This window comes from Cynocephalus volans, chromosome 6 (assembly GCF_027409185.1).
Source record: "Cynocephalus volans isolate mCynVol1 chromosome 6, mCynVol1.pri, whole genome shotgun sequence".
In the NCBI taxonomy this organism is placed as follows: Eukaryota; Metazoa; Chordata; class Mammalia; order Dermoptera; family Cynocephalidae; genus Cynocephalus; species Cynocephalus volans.
The window spans coordinates 17,807,163-17,833,176 of record NC_084465.1 but is presented as its reverse complement, the minus strand read 5'-3'; the positions used below and the strand labels follow the sequence as shown (position 1 = coordinate 17,833,176).

The following is a 26,014-nucleotide window of genomic DNA, read 5'->3' as shown; positions in this document are numbered from 1 at the left end:
CTTTCTTTCTTTCTTTCTTTCTTTCTTTCTTTCTTTCTTTCTTTCTTTCTTTCTCTCTCTCTCTCTCTCTCTCTCTCTCTCTCTTCTTTCTTTCTTTCTTTCTTTCTTTCTTTTTTGTACAACTTTTGTCAGGTTTTGGTACAAAGGTTATGCTAGGCTCATTAATTGGATTGGAACAGGTAACATATATTTGTTTCTATTTTCTGGAGGAGTTTATATAAGACCGGTGTGTCTTTTCTCTTAAATATTTGGTAGAACTTGAAGTTTGGAAGGTTTTAAGTTACTAATTTAATTCCTTTAATAGTTATAGAACTACTTATGTTTTTTATTTCTTCCTGTGTTTTTTTTTTTTGATAAGTTTTATTTTTCTAGGAATTTGACCATTTCGTTTATGTTTTTGAAATTTTTTGTCTTTAAAATAACCCAGCTTTTGGTTTTAGTCCTTTCTATTGTTTAATTGTTTTCTGCTTTATTAATTTATGTACCTACCTTTGTCATTTCCTTCCTGTTTTCTTTCAGTGAGCTTTGCTGTACTTTTAAAAATTACTAAAATATATGTTTAGTTTATTAATTTTCAGCCTTTTTTCTTTTCTAAATTATACATTTAAGGTTATAAATTTCCCTCCACATATTGCTTTAGGTGAGTTTCAAGTTTGAGTGTCCAATATGACTTCTAATTCCAGTTCTTCTTTTGGGCTAATTGGAAGTGTACTTCCCAATTTTCCAATACATGGCAAATTTTCCAGTTTTATTGTTGTTAAAATTTCTAGCACAATTGCATTGGGTTTTGAAAACATATTCTGTACAATTTCATTTCTTTAGTATTTGTTTCTTGAAACTTTGTTTATGACCCTAATATGTAGTCAGTGTTTCTAAACTTTCTATGTGTACTTGAATAGAATGTGTACTCTGAAGGTATTTGGTGCAAGATTTCAGATTTGTCCATTAACTCAAGTTAGTTTTTATGATGTATCAAAGCTTCTATAACTTTATTAAATTTTGATGTATCTGTTTACTGTCAATTTCTGAGAGAATATGTTTACAATCTCCCACTACAATCGTGAATTTGTCTCCTCTGATTCTTTTCATTTTTACTTTGTATATTTGGAGACCATGTTTTTAGGTTTATACAGATTTTAAATTGTTACAGTTTCCTGGTGAGTTGAATCTTTTATCAGAGAAAATGATCCTCTTTTCTCTAATTATGCTTTTTGTTTCAAAGACTACTTAGTGTCCTATTAATATAGTTTTTTGTGGTTTGTGTTCCTAGGGTATATATATTTTACTATTATTTACCTTTTAACCTCTTTAAAACTTCATGTTTTAAAAGTGTCTTTTGTAACTATATAGTTGGATTTTGTTTGTTTATCCTGTCTGAAATTTAGTTTTTTAGAGTATTTAATCCAATTCTATTTAATGTAATTACTGGTTACTTAGGTTTAAACTTACCATCTTAGTTTTGTATTTTTATTTATCTCATCTCTTCTGTTTCTCGTCATTGTTTGGATTGGTTTTGATTGGATATTTTTTGTCTTATTTTTCCTGTGCTGGTTTCAGAAATTATACACTCTGCTTTTATACTTTGGGTGTTTACCATAAAATTTACCACAGACATCTTTAATTTCGGGGGGTGGGAGGTGGCGGCTGGTCTGTATGTGGAACTGAACGCTTGACCTTTCTGTTACAAGGCTGTGTTCTAACTGAGCTAACTGGCCAGCCCAGACATCCTTCATTTAACCAAGTTTAATGTTAATACCTTTGCCGTCCTCCAGGGCAATACAGACTTTACAGTATTCTGACTTCATTTACCAACTTTCTCACTCATATGCTATTATTGTTGTTGCAGGTAAACACCCATGGGGTCCTTGTCTTTTGTGCATGCCAAAGGAAACACAAAGACTGCAGTTTGAGCCTTGTAACAGGAGTTTTTTGGGGGGTTGTGCAAGCCAGGAGCGAGGCTGGTCTCACCACCGATATCGATTTCCCCAAGTAGACGGGGGTTACAGCTTTTAAGGATCTAGCTATGGGAACTTATACACATTTAACAATGGCTGGGTTATTTCTATGCATATTCAAGCAGGGGTGAGTACACACATGTAGTGTGGTTTCATGTATGTTACATGTGACCCACGACTCTTGGGGGTGGAGATTTAAGCATTAAAATGAAAGGGGGTTGAATGTGTGTTGTTGTCAGAGGTGAAATTTCGGCAGAGTTGAGACTAGTGTACAAACTCCTCAATCCAGCCAAAATTAAGTTGAATTAATTGGGAGTTCAGCCATGTTTGCTATCACAGGGTGGCTTTCTTGCCCAATCAGCATTGTTGAATGAAAGGGAGGAAAAGAGAAAGACTGATTAGGGAGAGAAAGGAATAAAGGAGGTAGCTCTCATTGTCACATATTTTAGAATTATATTTTTTTAAAAATTATTGCTGCTAAATATAATCAGTATTTATTTAGAGTTACCAACATATTTAAATATTATACTTACTCCTCTTCATTCCTATCTGTAACTCAAACCTTCTGTTTGGGATCCTTTTCCTATTTATTGAAGTAGACTATATCCTTCAGAATTTCCTTTGTGAGAGAGTGGTGGCAAACTTTTAGTTTTTGTTTGTCTGAAAACATCTTCATTTTGCCTTTTTTCTTATTTTTTTTTGGAGTTTTATTTTCCATTCTTATATCTTTTTCATAACATTCTCCTTTTTTGCCTTTTTTCTCAAACGATGTTTTCACTAAGTATAGGATACATTGTTAGCATACTGAAGATATCTTTCCATTGTCTTCCAGCTCCATTTTTTATATTGAGAAGTCAGCTATTAACCTAACTTTATTTGATGGTAATTTATCTTTTTTAATAATAAAATTTTTCTTTAAAAATTTTCCCATTGTCTTTTGTTTTCTGTAGTTTCTCTATGATTTAACTATGTATGAACTCTTTTATATTTGTCCCCATTGGACTTATTGAATTGATGGACTAGTGATTCTCATTAGGTAGGGAAAATACTCAGTCATTGTCTTTTCAGATTTTTCTTCTTCCCATTAGCTGTCATATTTTACGCAGAAACTTCATTCAGGTACATGTCAGACTATTTTACTATATCATCTAAATCCTACCCTCTTTTCTGTATTTTCCTTCTTTTTGCCTCTCCATGCTACACTCTGGAGAATTTCTTCACACTATCTTTCCATTCACTAATTTTTATTTTATGATGTGTCTAACCTGTTGTTAAACCTGGTGTAGAGGCCGGCCGTGGCTCCCTCGGTAGAGTGCGGTGCTGATAACACCAAGGCCACGGGTTCGGATCCTATATAGGGATGGCCGGTTTGCTCACTGGTTGAGCGTGGTGCTGACAACATCAAGCCAAGGGTTGAGATCGCCTTACCGGTCATCTTTTTAAAAAAAAAAAAACAAACCTGATGTAGGTGGTTTGAGGGACTTCAGGGCTGATCAAAGAGAAAGATATGACTATGAAGTGGCAATAGCACATGCAAACTTTATTTGGGTAAAGGAGAAGTCCCTAATAGCATGTGACTGTCCGGAGGCTATGGCATGGAGCGGGAGTAGGGCAAAGTAACTGCTAAGGGTGAGGGGAATCAGACAGGGGACTTATGTGTCTAGGTGCTGTCTTTCAGCAACACGGGTAGGCAGTTTCTGGGTCGGGGATTATCTTATCTACAATTAGCAGATGTTGGGTGCAGTTCTGTGGAATATGCAAATCAGGCAGACTCTTAAAGGCTAAATATCTGTTTACTTGGGTTACACTTAAAACAATTGGATGTGTAAAAATTTGAGTTTGGTGCCAGAAGGCTTATGAACTAACAGGTCTCAGCCTGCTGTGAAGAAATGAACAACCTAGAAGCCAATATGCAGAGGTCATCTTTGGCTCATTTATAGAACACCTGGCCATCCTGTTATTAATTTCATTAATAGTATTTTAAATTTCTAGAAGTTCTTGCTATTTTGAAAAATCTTTACTTTAAAGCTTAGAGTGTGGTGCTGACAATACCAATGTCCAGAGTTTGGTTGCTGTACTTACTGACCAGCTGCCAAAAACCAAAACAGAACAAAAACTTCACTTTTTACAGTTTCCTGTTTTCTGCTTTTGTGCATGTCTTTTATTTTCTTAAACATTGTCAGCATGGTTTGTCTGTGATCTGAGTTAGATAATTTGAATTTCTGAAGTTTTTGTGGGTTTGATTCTGTTTTCTCTCGTCCTTCCTACTTCTCCCTCATGGAGTCCAGTTTCTTAGTATGTCGGGTTAGCTTTGACGGTGTGCTGGACACGGTATTTGAAAAATTACTTATAGGAATAGTTAAAGGCCTACAATGAAGATACTTTCCTTCCTAAATGATAGGCATTTGCTCTGCCAGATAACTGAGAGAACTATCAGTTTGAGACTACCTTAAACTGAATTCAAGGCTTGAGATTCCCTGAATTGCCAGTAGGATTCCAAATGGGCTATTATTCTGCACCAGGGATATTCTAGTCCCACTTTATCTTTCCTTTGTCAGTGTAGCTCTCTGGAGTCCCAGCTGATTGTGGATAGGGTCTCCTATTAGACTTCCCATCTTGTGCTGGGCCTAGACTTTGTGTATTGTCCTCTTGCCTGGTAAAACAATCAACTAAAAATTCTAATTTTACAGAATCAGTAAAGCTTCCAGGACAAAAATAGCTTCTGTGCTTTCTTACTTTCTGGGTTCAGTTTTTTACCTTCATTTTTGATTGGTAACTCTTTATTTTCTTGTCATCTCTTTGGTATTCTTAAGAAAACGTTTTAGTAATTTATCTATTTTTTAAATTCTTTTCATTTGGAGCACTGATTTGAATAATCTAGCCCAGCGGCTATCAAAGTGTGATCTGGGACCCCTGTTTGTCCTGAGATCCTTTCAGGGGCTCTGTGAGGCAGGGCTGGGAATAGGATAAGGCGAGCTGCCTTAGGCACAAAGGAGAAGTGTCAGCACTTGCACCACTTGCACAAACATTAGGGCCTTCTTACATTTTGTGCCCTGGGCGCCTCACTCATCTCATCCTTAGTCCAGGCTGGTCCTGCCTGAGATCAAAACTGTCCTCAGAATTTGAGTACTTAAAGGTTTTTGCCATTTGACTTTCATTCTCTCAAGCACAGGGAACTTTTCCAGGGATAATGTGATTTCAAAATAGATCAAATACAGCTATGCCAATCTATCTGTCCTCTGTTAAGCCAGACATTAAAGAGATTTACAAAAAATGTAAAACAGTGCCACTCATCTCACTAAATTTTTGTTTTGGTAAATACGATGTTTTTAAATTAAAAAAAATTTTATGTTAAATATTTATGTAGTAGGTTTATTATTGTTACTTTTTATTAGTTGAATACTTTAAAATTTGTCTTATATTCTAATATGATAAATATTGACAGCTATTGCCCATATAAACAAGAGATCTTTGGGATCCTTAATAGTTTTTAAGAGTATAAAAGGTATCTTGAGACCAAAAAGCTTGAAAACTGCTGCTCAAGCCTAATATTACCCAAAACTTCAGAACTGCTGCTGTGGACGAAGACAAGAGTAATAAAAGGATTGCTGAGCAGACATTCACTCCCAGCTGACGGACAAAACAAATTTGTAGTGGTTAATGAAAACAACCAAGAATTCAATGACCTTATCCAGAAAAGCTTAGCTTACCCACTGATGGAAGTAGAAAAAGGATGAGAGGAGGAATACTCAGAATTATGGGTTGACAAGGAAGGAATACCAGAAAACTGAGGAGAAGGCGGTAGGTGAATCCAGTGTTAGTGAAGACATTGTGGAGATGGCTGACCATTAAGGTGAGTTAAGAGGGCAAGAGAGTATGAAAGAGATATGGTAGACCTAATAAATAATAAAATAGAAGGGAGAAGTTACTTGAATTGTATTGTGTAAATGCAGTTCAGCAGGATGGAAGAATTATGAGAATTCAGGATATAGGTGAAATGGTCAGATTAAAGAATCGACCTTAGTTGTTAAAGGCTTACTTAGCTCCTTTACCACCTTGGCACTGAAAGAAAAGACTGCAGGAGTCCAGACTTGAGTGCACCAGTGTTCAAACTTGCTGATTATTTTAAAGTTCAAGTCACTTAACTTTCATAAGCCTCATTGTTCTTATATGTAAAATGTGGATAGTAATAATTACATTGACTTAGAGTCATGAATATCAAATGAAATAGCATGTTAAATTCCTTGTAAACTATAAAGCATTGTATAAACATGTGGTATAAGAAACATACCCATGTCATTTTCATAAGCCTTTCCTTTTTAAATTTCAGGCAGAACTCAAAAGCTTGATGGACAACGCTTCTTCATCCTTTGAATTTGCTAAAGAACTCATCAGGCACAATCTGGTGAATAACGGTTTCCCGTCTTGACTGACTTCAGTCCTACTCTACTTTGGTACATCACAGCAATTAGAAAGATGAATAAGGGCTGAGCCTGTGGCGCACTCAGTAGAGTGCTGCGCTGGGAGCGCGGCGACGCTCCCGCCGCGGGTTCGGATCCTATATAGGAATGACTGGTGCACTCACTGGCTGAGTGCAAAAAAAAATAAAATAAAATAAAATTTCTAAAAAAAAAAAAAAAAAAAGAAAGATGAATAAAAGGAGATGCCCCAGCAAATATTGCTCCACTCCAAGGGAATGCCTCCTTGCTGTGGAGGAAAGAAAATGAGTTTAAAATATTTGTCCCTTTCCTCAAGGAAATCTTGTTGGGAGGGCAGAAATATATAAAACATTTGGAAAGATGCACAAGGGGCTGGCCTGTTAGCTCAGTTGGTTAGAACGTGGTGCTAATAACACCAAGGTTCAGGGTTCGATCCTTGTACTGCCCAGCCACCACCACCCCCCACAAAAAAGCTCAAGACTGTGTAGATGCAAGTGTTTGAATTTTTAGCGAAAACAAAGGAACATATCCTTGTGGGTTAGAGCAAAGATCTTCTGGTCTTTGGAGGATGGCTGAGATTTAGAGGGTTCATTCCCATTAATGACATGGAGCTAGAACAAGGATGACGTGAAAGATTATGAGCAGGTTGATTTTATTGGAACAGTAAGTAATAGGGAAAGTGAAGTTGGATCAGGGTGGTTAGGTTCAGGGCTAGATTATGAAGTCCATTGCTAAAAAATAAATAAATAAAGCTCAGATTGGATTTAGTTTGATTCTATTGACCATGCAGTATACTGAGATGCAGAACACTTTCTTTCGATTCAGACTTCTGGGAATACTGAGCAGATTATCTGATATTGCTGATTCTCAGATTTCTCATCTAAAAATGGTGATAATAACTGCACTTTTCTTTCTGATTTCTCTATTCCTTTCTTTAGTACCAATTCTCCAGGGACCCATGCTGAAAACCACAGATGTTTTAGAATCTCTCCTCCCCTTTATCTCTAGTATCTGCTATCACTACATCCTAGGAATTCTTTCTCCGCAATGTCTTATATTTATTCCATTCCTTCTCTAATTCAGGCCTAGGTTTTATTTGGATAGTTTCTATTATGGGCTTCTGCCTCCACTCTTTTCATTTCTAATCTAGTTTATAAATTGAAGCCAGATTACTTTTTGTGGAGAATGATGCATCAGAGATAGTAATCTGGAATTTAAGCCGAGAGAGAGATCAAGATTTGAGGATAAGTTTAGGAGTTGTTGTAAGAGTCTTGACAAGTATGGAAGATTTTCAACTGCTGAAATCCTGACAGTTAAATACGGAAGAATTAAAAACAGAGAAAAATAAGGCTCCAAAAGAGCATCTGTATTTAGGGGCTGGAGGAAGAAGAATCAGCAAACAAGACAAGAAAAGGGCAGACAAGGAGGAGCACCCAGATAATGTAATGTCATTTACAATTACACATTTTAATCACCTGGGAGGCTTTTGAAACTAATGATGCATGGGCTCTCGCCCCAGGGATTTTTATTTAATGGTTGGGCTGGAGCCCAGCTATCAGTATTTTTTTAAAAGCTTCTCAAGTGTATGTATTGGACAGCCAAGGTAAAGAACTACTGTATGTATACGAGGGTACCTCAAAAAGTTCATGGAAAGATTTTTCTTTTCTTTTTTTTTTTTCTTTTTTTTTTTTTTTTTAAAAAGATGACCGGTAAGGGGATCTTAACCCTTGACTTGGTGTTGTCAGCACCACGCTCACCCAGTGAGCAAACCGGCCATCCCTATATGGGATCCGAACCCGCGGCCTCGGCGCTCCCAGCGCCACACTCTCCCGAGTGAGCCACGGGCTCAGCCCTATTTTCTTTTAATTCTATTTTTCCACGAACTTTTTGATGTACCCTCATACAGTTGATCCTTGAACAACATGGGTTTGAATTGCATCGTCCACTTATACATGGGTTTTTTTCAATAAATACAGCCAGCCCTCCGTATCCGCAGGTTCCACACCTGTAGAGTCAATCAACCATGGATTGAATTATGCAGTTTCCAAATCAGTTTCAATTTGGAACCCGCTTACACAAAAGGCCAACTTTTTATATCCGTGAGTTCCACAGGGCCAACTCTGGGACTTGAGCATCCATGGATTTTGGTATCCACAGGGGTTCTTGGATGACTGTAGATGTGTACGTGACTGAAGGAACATATCAGATAGTAAATTAGGGATTATCCTTGGACAGTTGGATTAGAGAGACAAGTGAGAATATGGAAATTTTCATTTTCCCTTTTGTAAAATACTGTATTTAAGTTTTTCTTCCAGTGAATGCATATTACTTTTGTAATTTTGTTTTTTTAAAAAAAACAAACAACTTAAAAAGATTGGGGCAACATAAATGGTTAAGAACATCAACTTTTGAAGTCAGATTTAAGGTCAAAATCAAGCTCTACCATGTACTAGCTTTGTATCTTTGGGTAAGTCACTTAACATTGCTGAGTCTCACTCAGTATTGAGTATCATATGTAGGAGAGGGAAAATTAAAGTACCTATCTTACTTTTCTGGGAGGATTAAATGAGGTAATGTGTGTACAGTGCTTTGCACAGTATCTAGCAAATAGTAAACATTTAGTAAATGGTGCTGTTATTCTTATTGTCATCTTGTGGCCCTCAGTGTCAAAATTGCAGACATGTCATGGAGCAAGAGGACAGAAAAGTCCTTTGAATTTGGCTAAAGGAGTTAATTTGTGACTTGTGAGAGAAAGTTTACTAGTATGCTGAGAACAAATAAATATTTTAGGAGGTTAAGGAGTAAGAGGATGAGAAGAAAGTAGAAGCCGTAAGCCACATACTTTGGAAGTATGGCATTGAAAGAAAACAGAAGGAGAGGGCATTATCCAGAGGGAACAGCAGGGCCAAGTAGATTTTTCGAGAGAACAACCACCTTTGTGTATGTTTAAAGTTGAGAAGTAAGACCAGGGCTTCAGGAAGATTGAAGATAGAATGATAAATAGAGAAACAAGGTTCAGATGGGATTAGAAGTCATGGAATCAAGAAGACAGGAAAAGGGATTAATTTTGGCTAAAAAAAAAAAAAAAAAAAAAAAAGGGAACATCTCAAAGAGGAACCGAAAAAGACAACCAAATAGATATTTTGAGGTGGAAAGAAGAGATTAGGTAGTTCGTGCCTGAGGGCCTTGATTTCTATATATTCATTTGTGAAACAACTTGTTCTGTGTCGGACACTATGCTAGGTGCTAGAAATACAACAGTGTGCAAAACAAATTATCCTTTTGTGGGTGGGGTGTCTGTTCTTTTGGTTTTTAAGCTTTTCTCTGTAGCTCTTATTATGACCTGACAACATATTTATTTGCTTTTTGAAGGTCTCTCCCCACTTGAATAGTCTATATGGTGACAGAGTGACTTGTTCCTGCTATAGCCCCACTGCTTGTTACAGTAAGCAGGCATATAGTAGGTGCTAATGAATATTTACTGAATTAATTAAATGAAATATTACCTACTATGTGCCACACGTTTAGTACACTTTAACTCATTTAATCCTCATAATAACTTTGAAAGGTAGATATTACTAATGCCATTTAGAGATAAGGAAACAGGTTCAGAAAGGTTATATAAATTACTTCATGGAATTTTTGATGTAGAATGGCTGTCTAGAAAAAAGTTTAATTATTGGGTACTTTAAGAGTTTTTCTGCAATTCTTATGAAGAGAAAAGGAAATGTACGCAATGAGTTATGCCTTTATTCTCTTTCTTATACTTATTATAATTTAGATAATGGCTTTCTTTCAGTGAGGTCAAGGTCATGTGTATATGGAAAGTTTCAAAATATGTTTATCCTTTCAAAAAATAACTGAGTGCTGACTATTCTAGTCACAGTTCTAGGGGCTAGAAGTACACAGTAAATGCAAAATTCTTTTTCACATAGAGCTTATATCCTAGTGTGCAAACAGATAAACAGATGAACAAAGAATTGTGTAATGAAATGAAGTGATAAGTGGTATAAATAAAAATAAAGAAGGATAAGGTATAGAGAGTGATAGTGGAGGTAGGCTTTAGAGAGGGTGAAAAATGAAATATTTAAATATGACAGGCAGCTAAGAAGGATCAAAAGAAGAGAGAAGGGAAAAGAAGAGAGGGTAAGAAGCATGGGGATTAGTTAGGCAATAATAAATTCAGCCAATGATAAAAGTCCTCAGTATGCTAACTGATTCCCAGAGCTATTTTGTTGGATATCATGAACCCAATTATATGTGGCAGCTCCTTAAATATTTTCACCGATAAATGTATATATACTTATTGTGATAATAACACAATCTCTCTGTCTCTAGGTTGTTTTCCGAGGAGGGGAAGGTGCTTTGCAGGTTTTACCTCCCCTGGTTGATGTCATTCCCGAAGCTAGGCTAAACTTGGTGATTTACTACCTTCGTCAAGGTGAGAAATATTTGTCTTAGTCTTACTTACAGAGATATTTTAGAATATTTAATCTCTTATTGAACTACCTTGCTTAACTTTTAAAATCTATAATACTTACAAAAATATATTTGTACCAAGTTTATAGGACAGAACAAATTTATCGATGTTTGTTTGTTGAACCTTTTCTCTTTATCCTCTTTCCTCTTCTGTTGCTTCTTACTCTCTTCGCCCACATTCTGTTTTTCTTTTTCCTCCCCTTCCCTTGTACTTCTTTCTTTTTCTATTTTCCCTGTAGACGTAACGTACATCCACATTTTCTTGTGTCTTTTTTAAAAAGTCATTAACTTTTTAGTTTCTCTGATTGCCTTCCTGTTTCTTTGTATCCCAGGCTTCTTATGAGGAATGCTATGATTCTAAGAGAATGTGATATATGTTGCCTCTAAGTAAGATTAAAATCGTTAGACACAGGCCTCAGTCTTCTCTAACAGTATGAGCACAGGGCAGTGGCCGTGCACTGGTGGTGGCCCTCCGTCATGGACCTCAGACTAGTAGTGTGGAACTGTTTAGTTGCATGGTAGAGTCCAACCATACAACATATTCCTCACTGAGGAAAATGTAAGTGTCCATTAAAATAAGAACATGAACTTGCAAGCAGTTCTTTTTATTTGATATATAAGCAAAGAAAAATATGCTTTTGGATAAGAATTAAAGAAACTGCATATATACTTTATAAATTGATTTTGTTATGAAAAATTTCAAACATAAACAAAAGTAAAAGTACAGTGAACACGCAAATACTCACCCCAGATCCTGAATGTACTGTTGTTTTCAAGATGTTTCCAATCTTTTTTCATCAATTACCCCCTTTTTTGTTCTCAAAATGTTTTATTTTTTTTTTATTTTTTTTTTTTTCATTTTTTTTTCAAAATGTTTTAAAGTAAATCTCAGACATCATGTTGTTTCACTCCTGTATACTTAACCATTTTTAAATATATATATATATTATTTTTCTTATCTAAATACAATGCCACAGGCATTTAACACCCAGTCTATATTCTTAGTTTGAAGAAAATTTTAGGTGCTTCATAGCCTGATATGTTTTCCCAGGTTATTTGGATAGATTTAGGATAACTACTGAACATTGAACTTAATGGAAAGTTAGAGGACAGACAAAACAGATCATATTTCCCATGAATGTTGGAGTACTGAAGGATCTTATCCTTTCTGGGACTGCTTCAGAAGGGTTTGCTGGAATACAGATTCATGGAAGTACTTATTTCTTACATTTCAGATGATGTACAAGAAGCTTATAACTTAATTAAGGATCTGGAACCTACCACTCCTCAGGTAATTGAGAATGTTTTGCATTTTTACTAAACAAATACTGTTGAAAGTAGAACTTCAGAAATGTAGCTGAAAGGCATATTTGTGAAGATTCTTGCATGTAGAATCCCAGGAAAGACTGTATATATTGATCTAGGAAAGTCACGTAAGACTTTTCATATGAGAATTGATGTTTGGAGCTTTTTGATGTTTTTAAATGTAGTTATTTCCTCAAAAGGGTTAAGGTTTGAAAATACTAAAATCTAGAATTCTGATGAAACTAAGCTGGGTGTATATACTTACATTACCAGTATAATTGCCTGTAACTTGTCTTTCTCCCCATTAGACTGTTAACTCCTTGTAGTCAGGGACTGTGTCTATATTGTATCTCCAGCACCTTGTACACTAAGTATGTAGTAGGCATTCCATTTATTGGATGAAAGAGTAAATGAAAAATATTTCCAGACCTCATGGAGTCAAACAAGTGTATTTTTCAAGTGTATTAAAAGCTTCAGCATCTTTCATTCTGTTCTTTTCTTATGAGTCTTCTTAAATAAAAATTGATGATGCTGCTAAGGCGGGTATCTGTTAAAAAATGGAACCAAGTCTGAAAAAAGGAATAAAGGTGAGGTGCCAGGACTCCAAAAGAGAAAATACATTACAAATGGAAATGTTTTTTTTTTTTTTTTAAGGAAAAGAATCACTAACAAAGGAAGGTTGTTATAAAATCGGAAAGGGAAAATAATATATATGATATGGTCACAGAGAATGGCAGTGGCTGATAAGGCGATAAAAGCTACTGCATGAACATTTTACTGTTTTTTTTCTTTTCCATTGAATTAAAAAAAAAAAAAAAATCTCCCGGAGCTTTCACTGAATTATTTCTGCTTAAGACTGGGAATTTACAAATATGGTGAATTCTGTTATATGAACATTTGCCTGCTGGAAACTAAATGCAAGTCTCCTAATTCTTCATTCAAGCCAGGGATAGAACAGAGAAAAGTGACTCTGGGTAACTTTTGATAATATATACATAAAGTATTGAGCAGATGCAAGGAATTAACTTGAAAGATATCTGTCTCGTAGCTTCACATTCCTCTTTAATTAATCAGTGTTAATCAATGTTTCCAGGAATATATCCTCAAAGGAGTGGTTAATGCAGCGCTTGGTCAGGAAATGGGTTCAGTGAGTATGAAAGAACTGGTAATGTATAGTTTGTGAAGTTATAGGCGTGTGGAAAAGATCAAAATGAATATACAAGTGCAACCAGCAGTGAGCTTATAAACAGGCTCTTCTGCAGTTCCTTCAAATCCACCAATCCAGATTCTAAAAATTCTGTGTAAAAAGGATTCTATGTTATTTAGAGACAAAAAAAAGCTTTACACCTAAAAATTCCTGCTTCATTTTTAAAAAGCCCTGTTTTTATTTTATTTTATTTTATTTTACTTCAAGTTACCTTATTTTAAAAAAAATTTTATTGACACGTAATAATTGTACATATTTATGGGATACAGTGTGATGATTGTTGGTGGGAATGTAAATTACTACAGCTACTATGGAAAACAGTATGGAGATTCCTCAAAAAATTTTAAAAAGAGCCCTATTTTTAGACTGCTTTTATATAACAAACAAACAAAAAAATCATTGTACAGTTTCTTTTATTTTTAATCTTTATTTCTTAAATTCATCTTATTTTTTTAAAACTTGCTCATCGCTGAGCTAAAATTTAGGCATCTGCAAGATGGGAAAAATCATTTCTGTGGGAAAGCTTTTTATAAATATCAAAACACTGTCTAAAATTAAGCTCTTATCCATTTTAATATGGTGTATTAAGTTCTTTTGGGAACAAAGTGGGATACAAATAAATCTTTTTATCTCTAGATCACTCCACGGTACCTAATATAGTGGATAGGCAGTAAATACTTTTTGAATAAATAAATGAGTTTAATAAATTTCTTCTTGTTATATCCATAACTCCTATACCAAGGTCTGAAATATGGTAAAAGAGTGATAAATACTTGGTAAATGAATGAATGAGTAAATGAATGACTTCACTTAATGAAGATACTTTTAAGAGAGAATTTGGGATTGGAATTTTTTTCTTCTTTCCTATCTGACCCTGCACAGGTTTTAATTCAGTTTCAGGTTATCATTTATTTGTTGCTATGCTAGTACGAATTAGTATTGTTTTGGGCAAGATTTAAAACAACGGTATATGTTAAATTCTGACAAATATATTAGAATAGTAAAGAATAATACAAATAAAATATTTTTACTTTATTCTTCTATATCAGCTCTGCTTTGTTTTTTAGAGGGATCATATGAAAATTGCCCAGCAGTTCTTTCAGTTGGTGGGAGGATCAGCTAGTGAATGTGGTATGTCTGAAATCTGTACTTATGAGCATGATTCATAATTGCAGTTGGGTATATATTGACTGGTGGAGTTGATTCTCTGTCTAGGGATATATGTCTGCTAGGCTTCACATTATATAGTGGGAGGTCAGAAATAGGAGAGAATGTTAGAATTAATTCTTCTCAATTATCTCAGCTAAAGTGGAATGAGAGAATAAATAAATAAAGGAGAATAAATTTACTGTTTAGTTCCTGAGAATTTCAAAATTTTGAATCAGTTTTAGATATAAAATATTAGTTTTATTGATTTTCAAGAGCTATGTATGTATTAACCTTTTGTCACATTGCAGATATTTTTTCCCAGTGGGTCATTTGCTTTTACTTTTCTTATGGTATTTTTTTCCCATATAAAAGTATTAGGGGGTGTAGCTCAGGGGTAGAGCATTTGACTGCATATAAAAGTATTAAAATCATATTTAATTAAGTTTATCATTTCTATATTGACTTCTTACATAGGAATCAAGCTTAGGAAGTGCTTTCTTACTGCCACAGTTATATCATATTCACCTATATTTCCCATTAGTAGTCTTGTGGCTTCATTTTTGTTATTAAAGTATTGACTTCATTAGTCAAGAGTCAGTGTAAGATTTGAAAGAGGGGTGATAGTCAGTGTAAACTGCTAGGGCTGCCTGTGCCAGCTGTCTATGGCCAGCATCTATTCTGATTAACAGTCCTCATGCTGAACTGATTGTTAGATATTCTTATCACTCCTGGATATTCATACGTGCTTCACCAACACCATTATGAAATAAGATTTTCCCTCCCCATTTCATCCATTCATTTATGCATACAATTGTGGTTTTGAGGATAGAGCAGTGAACAAAACAAACAGGACTCCCTACCCTGGAGGAGCTTACAGTCTGGTGGGACCGTCAGACTAGAAACATGATATGTAAATAGACTGTATAGTATATCAGACTGTGATAAGCGCCATGGGAAAAACACTGAGCAGGGTAAAGAGTCTTGGGAATGCCAGTGGCAAAAGTGGGTTGTACTACTCCTTTGCTACCTCAAATAGGATTCTAATATCAGACAAAAAATTAGGTCAGGATCAGAATCAGGTGGTTCCTTGGCGAATTACTTCTCCATTTGAGATTGGAAGTGCTAGGTTGTCTTAAGTGATAATGGAGACCAGGCCACATTAATTGCATGTGCAGATGTTTGAGTTGGATGAAAGAATAAAAGCCCGGGAAACACGGTCTGGAGAATTCTGTAGTCAGTGTACCCGCAGTGTTCATTCTGTACTCTGGAGTTAACCCCCAGAGAGATTATCAGTCACTGTCAAGAGCCATGACCTCCATTATACTGGGGTTTTGTCCATTGAACAGAATTTATGATTTCAGAATCTAGAAAGATGTCTTAGAATACATTAATCTCTAAATTATGAAATAACTCAAACTTCAGCTAAAGAGAACATTTAGTTTCATGAATATACTTGGTTTCTTTTTCCCCTCCATTTCAGATACAATACCAGGGAGGCAGTGCATGGCTTCCTGTTTCTTCCTGCTTAAGCAGTTTGATGATGTCTTGATTTACCTCAACTCGTTTAAGGTCAGTATAGAATTATCTATGTGACTTTATATACAAAGTACTATATATTATGTGCCAGAAAAGATAAGATACTCTTAAGAGATGGCCCTTTTTCTATGGTGGCATTAGTGGCATCAGCTAATTACTTAAGATTATTTTTGTGTTTATCTGGTATAACTGAAGACTTTATATTTCATATGCTCATGCTCAGTGTGACCTGTTCTTGGGTGTTTTTCAGAGTTACTTCTATAATGATGACATCTTTAACTTCAATTATGCCCAAGCCAAAGCTGCAACAGGCAATACCAGTGAAGGTGAAGAGGTGGGTATTTGCTTTTGAAGGTATTTGAATGATTCTACCTAAAAATATCCTTTTCTTTTTCTTGCTGAAATAGAATAGTCAAGGGTACAGAATTATTAAAAATTCCTTTGTTCTTAGGTTATATTAAAAAGTACAATGTGAATAAACATAGATTTTGTAACCATATTAATGTTTTCCCTTTTTTGGTAAATTTTATAGAAATATTACATATGTGCAGAAAAGTACACAAATCATAACTATACAGTTTGGTGAATTTTTACAAAGCAAACATACCCATATAATCAGTACCCAGATCAAGAAACAATATTATCATAACCCTAGAAACCTTCTTATCTCCTTTTTGAGTCAATCCTTTTCCCCCAGGGCTAACCACTATATGTACTTCAAATTTCATAGATTGATCTGTCCAAATTATTCAAAATAATTAAATTGAATTCAATTCAATTTTGTTATTCAGTAAATTACTCAACTCGTTATTCAAATTCTAAATATTTTCTAATTTCCATTATGATTTCTTCTTTGACCTGTGAATTATTTAAAACTCACTGTTTCTGTATTTTAAATATGTGTGTCATCCTTTTCAGGTTGCTTTATTTTGATATCTAACTAATTGTGTTGTGGTCATAGAACATGGTCTGTATGACACCGATCCTTTAACATTTGTTGAGACTTGCCTTATTGCCATATAGCATGGCCATTTGTGCTTGAAAAGAATATGTATCATATAGTTATTAATTATGCTGTTCAAATCTTCAGTATCCATATCAACTTTTGTCTGCTTGTAATATCAATTACTGAGAGAAGTTCGTTAAAATCATCACAACTTTGTCTTCACTTTTCTTAGCAGTCTGTATAGAATTCAGTCATCTCTAAGGCTACAATGACCGTCAATCTAAGGCAAGCTGATAATGGATATTTTTATTGCAAAATCATCCTTATGTTTATTCCCTTTCTTTCCTCATCTTGCAGGTGTTCCTCTTGATCCAAAGCGAGAAGATAAAAAATGATTACATTTACCTCAGTTGGTTAGCTCGGTGCTGTGAGTATTCTTTTAAATGTTATAAAAGGAATCCTCTTTTTCTTTTCTGTTGCATAATCTGTTTGGAAATTACATTGAGCATTTTCTTATTTTATTTTGAATTTTGTTCTGTGGGATAAGTAAATGCTGAAATTAAGGGCTGTTAAGGATACTCAGTACGGGTTGCCATGTAAATGTGTTCTATAAGTTTACCCTGTGATTAGTTCTACCATACAACATTGACCTAGCACTTAAAGTCCTAAAAGATATCAAGTTCTTCCTTTAGCCTTGTTAAAGTTTCCAGAGTCTCTGTTTACATTATCATTTGTGAAATGATATTGTTACACTAATTTTACCTTTTCACTATGGTTCAGGCCTGTAAAGTGGCAAAATGTCAAAAAAATGTAATTTTTTTGTGTATTATATAGTCTATAATCTAATCTCTCTCACGCGTGCGTGCGCACACACATTTATCTATCTATCTTTTCTTGCTCCTTTTTTTCACTCGGATGTAAAATTTTCACTGAATTTTTTAGTCATGGGAAAATTTTAGCAATCAGATATTCTGTGTGAGGGTGAAACTTTGAGTAGGGTGAAATGAATGATAGATATCCTCTTTTAAGCAGATGAGCAAAGTGAGAACTACTGGAAATCAACCCAGTCTAAAAGACATCATTGTGTGAATCCTATCTCAAATATTTTAAGTATGATAGAATTCTTTTTTTTTTTTAAGTATGGTAGAATTCTGGTAGGGAGCCAGCTTAGTGCCAGTATTGCAAGCTTTCCATGTAAGAGCTACTCTACCATTATTTTGTATACTTGGAATATAAAACCAAATCCGTATAATAATAAGATAAGAAGTTATTTCTTATACATTTAAAAAGCATAAATCTTTGTTTCCTTTTATAGATATCATGAATAAGAAACCAAGACTAGCATGGGAACTTTATCTCAAGATGGAAACCTCTGGCGAGTCCTTTAGTCTCTTACAGCTCATTGCTAATGACTGCTACAAGGTGAGTTTACGACTAAAAGGAAGATTGGAGATCAGTATCACATTGCCACATTGGCTAAATATTAGAGAAAAATGTCCTAGAGACTAAAGAACTATTGGGGAGAGGATTCACATAGTGATATCAGAAATACCATCCTTTTTATGAATGAACTGAACTCAGAGATAGGCAGTATTTCAGAGTTTTACATGTATATGCAATAATGATTTAGAGAGGAGGTTTAGATTACTAAACGTCCTGAATCTTTAGATACCATCCGGGTAGAGATATTCATCCTTGGTTCTGAAGCTCAAGAAAGATGTTCTCTGACATCTAGAAGCATAGATTGGGAGTCATCATAAATTCTGAAGTAGTAACTGAAGCCATGAACAACAGTGACCTGCCCAGGTGAGGAAGTAAAGTGGAAAGAGTTGCAAACCAAACCTTGACAGGCAAGACAAAGGAAGAAAGGAACCAGAAAAAGAGAATAAAAAAGCAAGCAGTCAGGTTCAGTAGAGGACTGACTCGTGTGTGTGTGTGTGTGTGTGTGTGTGTGTGTGTGTGTGTGTGTGTGTGTGTGTGTGTGTGTGTGTAGTCGGAAAGACAGGGAGTAGTTTGGGGCTCTGTCCTATAGATTGAGCTCTTTACAAAATTAGCCTCAAATTCTGGAAATTCTTATTTTTAGAATATCTCATCCTGTCCAAAAGAAAGGAAAACATCAGGTAAAGAGAATCTAGTGTTAATCAACAATAGCTCATTTCAAATTGAATCATTATCAGTCAAAAGAAGTGGATCACCATCAACGGAAAAGGTTTGAAGACATAGGAAACTTGAAAATGATAGTTTAACATGACTTGGTACATGGCAATACTATTAAATAAGTTAAGGGAGGTAGAGGGAGAGAAAACATTAAATGACAGAAAATTATTTCAGTTTTAGATGTATTAAATCTGAAGTGTCTCTGGGGCTTCCAGCAGAGACAGTACAAGTAGGAAACTATCAGGGCGTGCCTGAAGCTCAAGTATTCATGTGAGAGATCAGGATTAGAGGTGTAGTTTTAGAAGTTAACAGTAGTTAGTGGTGGTAATAGTAGTAGAAGTAATATTAGTAGTAGTTGTCATCATCTTCATAGCAGCAGCAGCAGAGTAGGAGAGCGACTAATATTAATCAGTAAATGGGGTGAGGAACCATGTGAAACACCAGTATTTAAGGGACAGAAATAGAAAGAAGAGTGATTGAGACTGAAGAGATGAGCAGAGAGGAAAGAAAAGAACCAGAAGGAAAAAAAAAATGCTTCTCATTACTCTTTTTCTTGTTTCTATTTTCTCAAAAGCCAAGGAAGGAGAGTATCAAATCTGCAGCTAGATAGACATGCACGAGGAGCACAGTGTTGATAACACCAAGGTCAAGCATTCAGATTCCTGTACTGGCCTGCTGCAAAAAAAAAAAAATTGATATTGAGGATAAGGAGAAAAATGGTGCAAATGTAAAAGGAGAAACAGGGTTTAGGATTTAGAGGGGGATAGTAGTGGAGAGTTCTTTTAGAATGGAGGGTGAAAGTATAACTGTAGGCAGAGGAAAAGGAGCCATTGAATAGGGAAATTAAAGAGTTGAGAGAGTGGGGGCATTTTTGATGAAGTAAGGTCCTAGAGGAGATGGGGGAAAGGACAGACAGGTTAAGATCAAAGGCAGATAACCACTTTGAAAACAATTTGACATTACCTAGTGTGTCAGTGATCCCACAACCACCCACTAGTTTGGTGATTCACTGGAAGGACTCACATGACTCAATATAAAATTATACTCATGGCTAAGATTTGTTATAGTGCTAGAGAAGTCAAACAGACTGTCTTGTCCTCCCTCTGTGGGGATCACATTGTTGTGTCTTTCTGCACCTGCAAACTGTGGGGACATATGTGAGATAACCTTGTCCAGGAAAAACAGAGTGAACAAATAGGGAAAAAATAGCAGAATTAAGCTCTAATATATCAATAATTGCATTAAATATAAATGGTCTAAATATACCAGTTGAAAGACAGATATTGACAGAGTGAATAGCAAGCCATAACCCAGCTATGTGTTCTCTACAAGAAATTCACTTCAAATATAATGATATAGATATGTCAAAAGTAAAAGAATGGAAAAAATATACCATGAAATAGTATGACAATTTCTTTAACAAACATTCACTTACCATATGACTCAGCAACTGTACTCTGTGCATTTATCTCAGAGAAATGAAAACCTATATCCACACAAACATATAAATGTTAATAGCACAAATTTTAATATACAAATGTGAATATCAGCTTTAGTTGTAATAGCCTAAAACTGTAAACAAAGTCTTTTAACAGGCAAATAGTTAAACTGCTTTGGCATAGAATACTACTAAATAATAAAAAAGAAGGGTAATGAGGAGTCTGACTCCATTTCTTGATGTTTGCTGACATCCCTGCCTCTTCCTCTTGTGCCCCACACCTGGGAAAAATGATAAGAAAGCCTGGGTGCTCCCTTCTTTGGTTCCATCAGGTGATTCAAACCACACATGCCCTTGCCCATGCTTGGGAACCCTCACCCCAGGCCCACCCTAACCACCCAGGCCAGTCTCCTCTCCTTGCGCTCTCAGGCTGTTTTGGACCTGCTTGAGAGGCCTGCTCTACTCTCCCTAGAGACCTCAATTATGTAAATCAGAAACCTTTTCATACCCTTTTGGTGTGTCTGTGGCATCATCAGTCTCAATATCCAAACCAAACTTTGGGTGGGGTTCCCTCCTGCTTTTGCAGGGTGAACATTACAGGAGCAAGCTATTGGTACAGTAATTTGGATTAACAAGGAGTGACAAGGACATTATGTTGAGTGAAAAAAGCCAATCTCAAAGGGGCTTAAACTTTTTTCCTTTTTTTTCTTTTTTTGTGTGGCTGGCCTGTACTGAGATCTGAACCCTGGACGTTGTGTTCTCAGCACCACACTCTCCCAAATGAGCTATTCAGCCAGCCCCATACTGTATGGTTTCATATATATAACATTCTTGAAATGACAAAATTATAGATATGGAGAACAGATTAGTGGTGGTTAGAGGTTAGGGATAGTGAACAGGGAGGGATGATGGTGGTAGTTACGTGAATCTACACATGTGATGAAATGACAGAACTATCATCAGCACACATGACATGGTACCAATGTCAATTTCCTGGTTTTGATACTGTGATATTGTACTGTAGCTATGTAAGCTATAGCCATTGGGGGAACCTGAGTGAAAGGCACATGGGACTCCTGTCCTATCTTTGTAACTTCCTGTGGATCTATGATTATTTCAAAATAAAAAGTTTTTTAAAAAATGAACCAACTAGAGCTATATACAGCAATACAGATGAATCTTACACACATAATGTTGAGTCATAGATGCAAGACACTGAAGAATACTCATATTTACAGTATTATTTCATGTAGATAAAGTTATGAGAGGCAAAACTCAATTATATTGTGTGAAGATGTACACACAGGAGATAAAACTATAAGAAAGTCAAAGAACTGATGATTGTAAAAGTCAGAATAGTAGTTACCTCTGGGTGGGGAAGGTGAGGGATCTGGAAGTGATTCATGGAAAGCTTTGGTTTTTCTCTCAGTGCCTTGACTGGAGTGGTGTGTACATTTGTATTCACAGTATAATTAGTAAGCTATACATATATGTTTTATCCACCATTCCATATGTGTGTTATTCCATAATAAAAAATGTTTTAAAGAGAACAGATAGAAGGATTAACCTTGAAAAGAGTAAGAACACTTCTTGTGAGATAGGTAAAAATGAGGGAAGGATGAATGAAAGTGTAAGTATAACTTGAACTGAAGAGAGGAAAGTTGTGTCTTCTTTGTGAAGTATAGAAAGTATAAAGTTAAGCTAAGAATGCAGGAGAGGTCATAAGGAAAGTCAGAGGTTTAGAAAAATAGTTAGCAGGAATAGAGAAGTAATGAATTACACTGAGTAAAGAGTGTTACCCAGCAATTTAAAGCCTTAGGTGAAATGATAACAGTGTGCATTTATGATTGCCAATCAAGAAAACTCATCCAAACCAAATTTAATGATATTTAGCATGTTCTGTGATGCCAAGGAAATGTGTAGAATATTTGGAAAAGGTGTCTGTCAAAATGAATTAAATATTTAAAAGATTTAATGTTTATAAAAGTAGTCAGTATACATCTAGGCATTCTAAGAGTTTAGGAACAAGATCCGGGAAAGACTAACCTCTTCAGATGAATGTGAGCAAGATTAGCATAAAACGAGTGGTAACGATCATCTAAAAAGAATGTATTGAGGAATCTTGAGGAATAATGAACTCAAACGCATCAGAGTTTATTCTCAAGATTAGAATATAATTAGAAGAAATGACAGATGTGTTGATTATAGCATTACTTGACTATATGTACAGAAAATGTTATATTGTTGAAAACGGAATGAAGGTAAGCTGGTTTAAACTGAACCTACATATCCAAACTGTGATTTTCCTTCTTGTTTTAGTTAGGAATTGAAATTTATCTAACTCGCTAACTGAAAATATTGTCATTACCCATGCACTTATTGCATACATTTCTGTTTCATGTTATCTTTATATTTAGTTTCATTCTGTGCTATCTTTTGACTACAAGTATTACCATAATACTTTCTTTTATTCAGATGGGCCAGTTTTACTATTCAGCCAAAGCTTTTGATGTCTTAGAGAGGCTGGATCCCAACCCTGAATATTGGGAAGGCAAAAGGGGTGCCTGTGTGGGCATTTTCCAGATGATCTTAGCTGGGAGAGAACCCAAGTAAGTAAATAGACAAGAGATATTAACTCTATTCATTTGCTGGTTTGTGAGGGAAAATAATTATTTTCTTGGATGATATCTTCTGAAAACTCAATATTATAATGATGTTTTAGAATGATGAAAAAAATGTTAAGATGTTAAGTATTTCTGACTATTTTCCTGAAAAAATGTTTTACTGTGTAGCATGAGATCATTCTAAATCATGTATACCGGGGACACTGAGTATATTACAGCTCTCAAATGCAAGAGCAAGATGCATGTTTGGTGCCAAATGAATAGCCGTTTTCATAAACATGATCTTTTTCACTCTTCTACTCTTTTCTTTGCCTATTGGCTTTTTCTTGTATCTTTTAGTTTAGGCCTCAAAGAATTAGGAATGGAGAGGTTGTGGTTGATAATTCTTTTTTTTTTTTTTTTTCTTTTGCCTTCTCATATTCCAGGATATACTGAGACATTAGATTACATAAAATTAAGTGGCTTACAGCTGCATTGGAAACAAAAATTAAAACACTTAAAATGAAATTCAGTTTTCTAAAAATAACTTCATGGAATGTATTTGTTATTGAGGTATGAACAGGAAATGCGATAATGTTGCAAGTAAATAATGTCAAAAATTACTTCCTTCCTTGTATCTGCTTCCAGTCCTACATAAAAATTTAGAAGCATTTGGTCAGGTGAAAGAAGTTGCTTGTGGGGAAGAAGAAGTAGAAAATATGAGAAGACTCTTAGAGTAGTTGATTCACAGGCTGTCACCTATAGATTTGCTTAGGCTATAGGGAAGTTTTAGTATGCATTACTTAAAATATGTTTTAATTTTAATTAAATTGCTTAAAATATAAATGCTGGGCATTTGCCAAATCTTAGTCTTTAATGTTCTTCTCTTCCATATTCATTAATGTATTGTTTTTCTTGAAGAAATCACGTATTCCTCCAACTATGTAAAATTTTACAAATGTGGTAGTGACACTCAATTTAAGGTGATTATCACCTTAAACTAAGGAGAAATCCAAGACGCAGACAAATTAAGTGACTTGTTAGCAACAGAGCTAGAATTTGAACCCAGCTCCTAGAGATACCCTTTCTACCCTGTCTCACAGAATAAGTATAGAAGTGGGAATATTTAGGTCATCTCAGAGAGGACAAAAGTATTGATTGTATGTATATAGATAGTATAGCTAATGAAAACTTGGGTTAGTGAGCAGGATTTCACAGAACTTCTATTTTACTACACCATAAGAATAGAAGGTGGGGAAGTTTGTAATTAGATTATGAATGCACAGTGGAGGGATCTATTACCAAAAACAATATGAGGAGAAGTACAATATGAAGAACAATTATGAGTTTATTTTATTTGTTAATTTTCATTCTTTATTGAAACATTTTGTCCCTTCACATCTTTTCCGCAGAGAGACCCTTCGAGAAGTACTCCATTTACTGAGAAGCACAGGTAACACGCAAGTAGAGTACATCATCCGGATCATGAAGAAATGGGCCAAAGAAAACAGAGTGTCTGTCTAAAACAGCTCCAGAGTCCTAGAGACCAGCTTCCGCTTTGACAAAGAATTAGAAATCATTTTCCTCAAGTTTAGTGTAAGATGCAGGGCTCTATTTTATTGACATTTTCCTTCCTTGTTCTCCAACCCTCAAGATCATTGACTGACTTGTTTAGACCTAGCCTCCTGGCTGAATACAGCACCGTAGTCTGTGCCATGGCCCCTGTATGATCCTACGAGCAATAAGACTTTGGACTTACCTGGTGCCTTTCTTCCAAAAATACTCAGAGTACTCTTATGTAATTTACTGACTTTAACAAGAACAGCATGACTTTTTCTTATGTTAGTGTTTCACGGCATTTTCTTCTCCCCGCAATAACAAATGTCTCTGATGCTCAAGAATCACCATCATTCTATCACCTTATTTTTAGCCAATTATGTACATTATCTCATTTTAGTGGGGATAAGAGGTTTTGTAATGCATCTCTGAATCTCAGGAGAATAGAGGTTACAACTAGCTGTGTGATTCTAACAACGGCAGTAAGATCCTGTATCAAACTGTCTAGTCATTAATAGATAATAGGCTTATGGGATTACTCTTTCAGTAATTGAATTGTTGGTGAAAATAACATATTACAGTGGAGTAAGATGAATATTGCAGTTTCTAAAAAGGTAAGTACTACGGAAAAATTTTGTGTGACACCTGTAAAGGTATTTAGGAAACAAAGTACACAAATTTCTTTAGTCACTTTTCTGTTATATGTGGAAAGATTTATATTATCATTTAATTCTTTTTTTCCCACAAACTTTTTGAAGTACCCTTATATTTTAGATAATGAAGCAGGGTATGTTTTTTTCTTAATATGTCTGGCTGAATAAACATCAATTTTGAAAAGAGGGCTACAAAGATTATATATATGCTTCGTGGCCATTTATTAATGTAATGATAATAAAACATGCATTGTGTAGAGCTCTTTGAGGGACCTCCTAATGTCAGGACTCTGTCCTAAGTCATATTCCAGTCCCATGTTTCTAAGCTCTCACAACATAAACCTACTGTACAACTGAGCATTCTTAGGCTCACAATCTATTTTCTGAAAACAGACCCACGTCTTTTTACACATCAGGTTACCTTTGTTTCTACACCATATAACTTTTTCTATTAGTTTAAGGTACGCAGTGTTCCAGGTCTAGAAAGTACGGTGCCATCCCTATCCAGCAGAGAATGGATGGGAAGAGAACTGAAAGTCAGAACTCCTTGAGGCACTAAAGTTAGAAGAATTCCTGTAAACATGGCTACA

At 35.3% G+C, this 26,014-nt stretch overlaps 1 protein-coding gene across 1 annotated transcript in view; it reads left to right on the top strand.

The window, feature by feature from the left end:
- IFT56 (intraflagellar transport 56) overlaps nucleotides 1-25,344 on the top strand; it is a 59,521-nt gene extending 34,177 nt beyond the window's left edge. The window contains exons 8-18 of the mRNA XM_063100146.1: nucleotides 6,286-6,360; nucleotides 10,733-10,835; nucleotides 12,109-12,164; nucleotides 13,272-13,325; nucleotides 14,453-14,516; nucleotides 16,015-16,103; nucleotides 16,321-16,404; nucleotides 17,374-17,443; nucleotides 18,332-18,438; nucleotides 23,087-23,220; nucleotides 24,627-25,344. Of these exons, the coding sequence (XP_062956216.1) occupies nucleotides 6,286-6,360; nucleotides 10,733-10,835; nucleotides 12,109-12,164; nucleotides 13,272-13,325; nucleotides 14,453-14,516; nucleotides 16,015-16,103; nucleotides 16,321-16,404; nucleotides 17,374-17,443; nucleotides 18,332-18,438; nucleotides 23,087-23,220; nucleotides 24,627-24,738 (948 nt within the window). The 3' untranslated portion in view covers nucleotides 24,739-25,344. The remainder of the gene's footprint in view (nucleotides 1-6,285; nucleotides 6,361-10,732; nucleotides 10,836-12,108; nucleotides 12,165-13,271; nucleotides 13,326-14,452; nucleotides 14,517-16,014; nucleotides 16,104-16,320; nucleotides 16,405-17,373; nucleotides 17,444-18,331; nucleotides 18,439-23,086; nucleotides 23,221-24,626) is intronic.
- The last annotated feature ends 670 nt before the right edge of the window (nucleotides 25,345-26,014 follow it).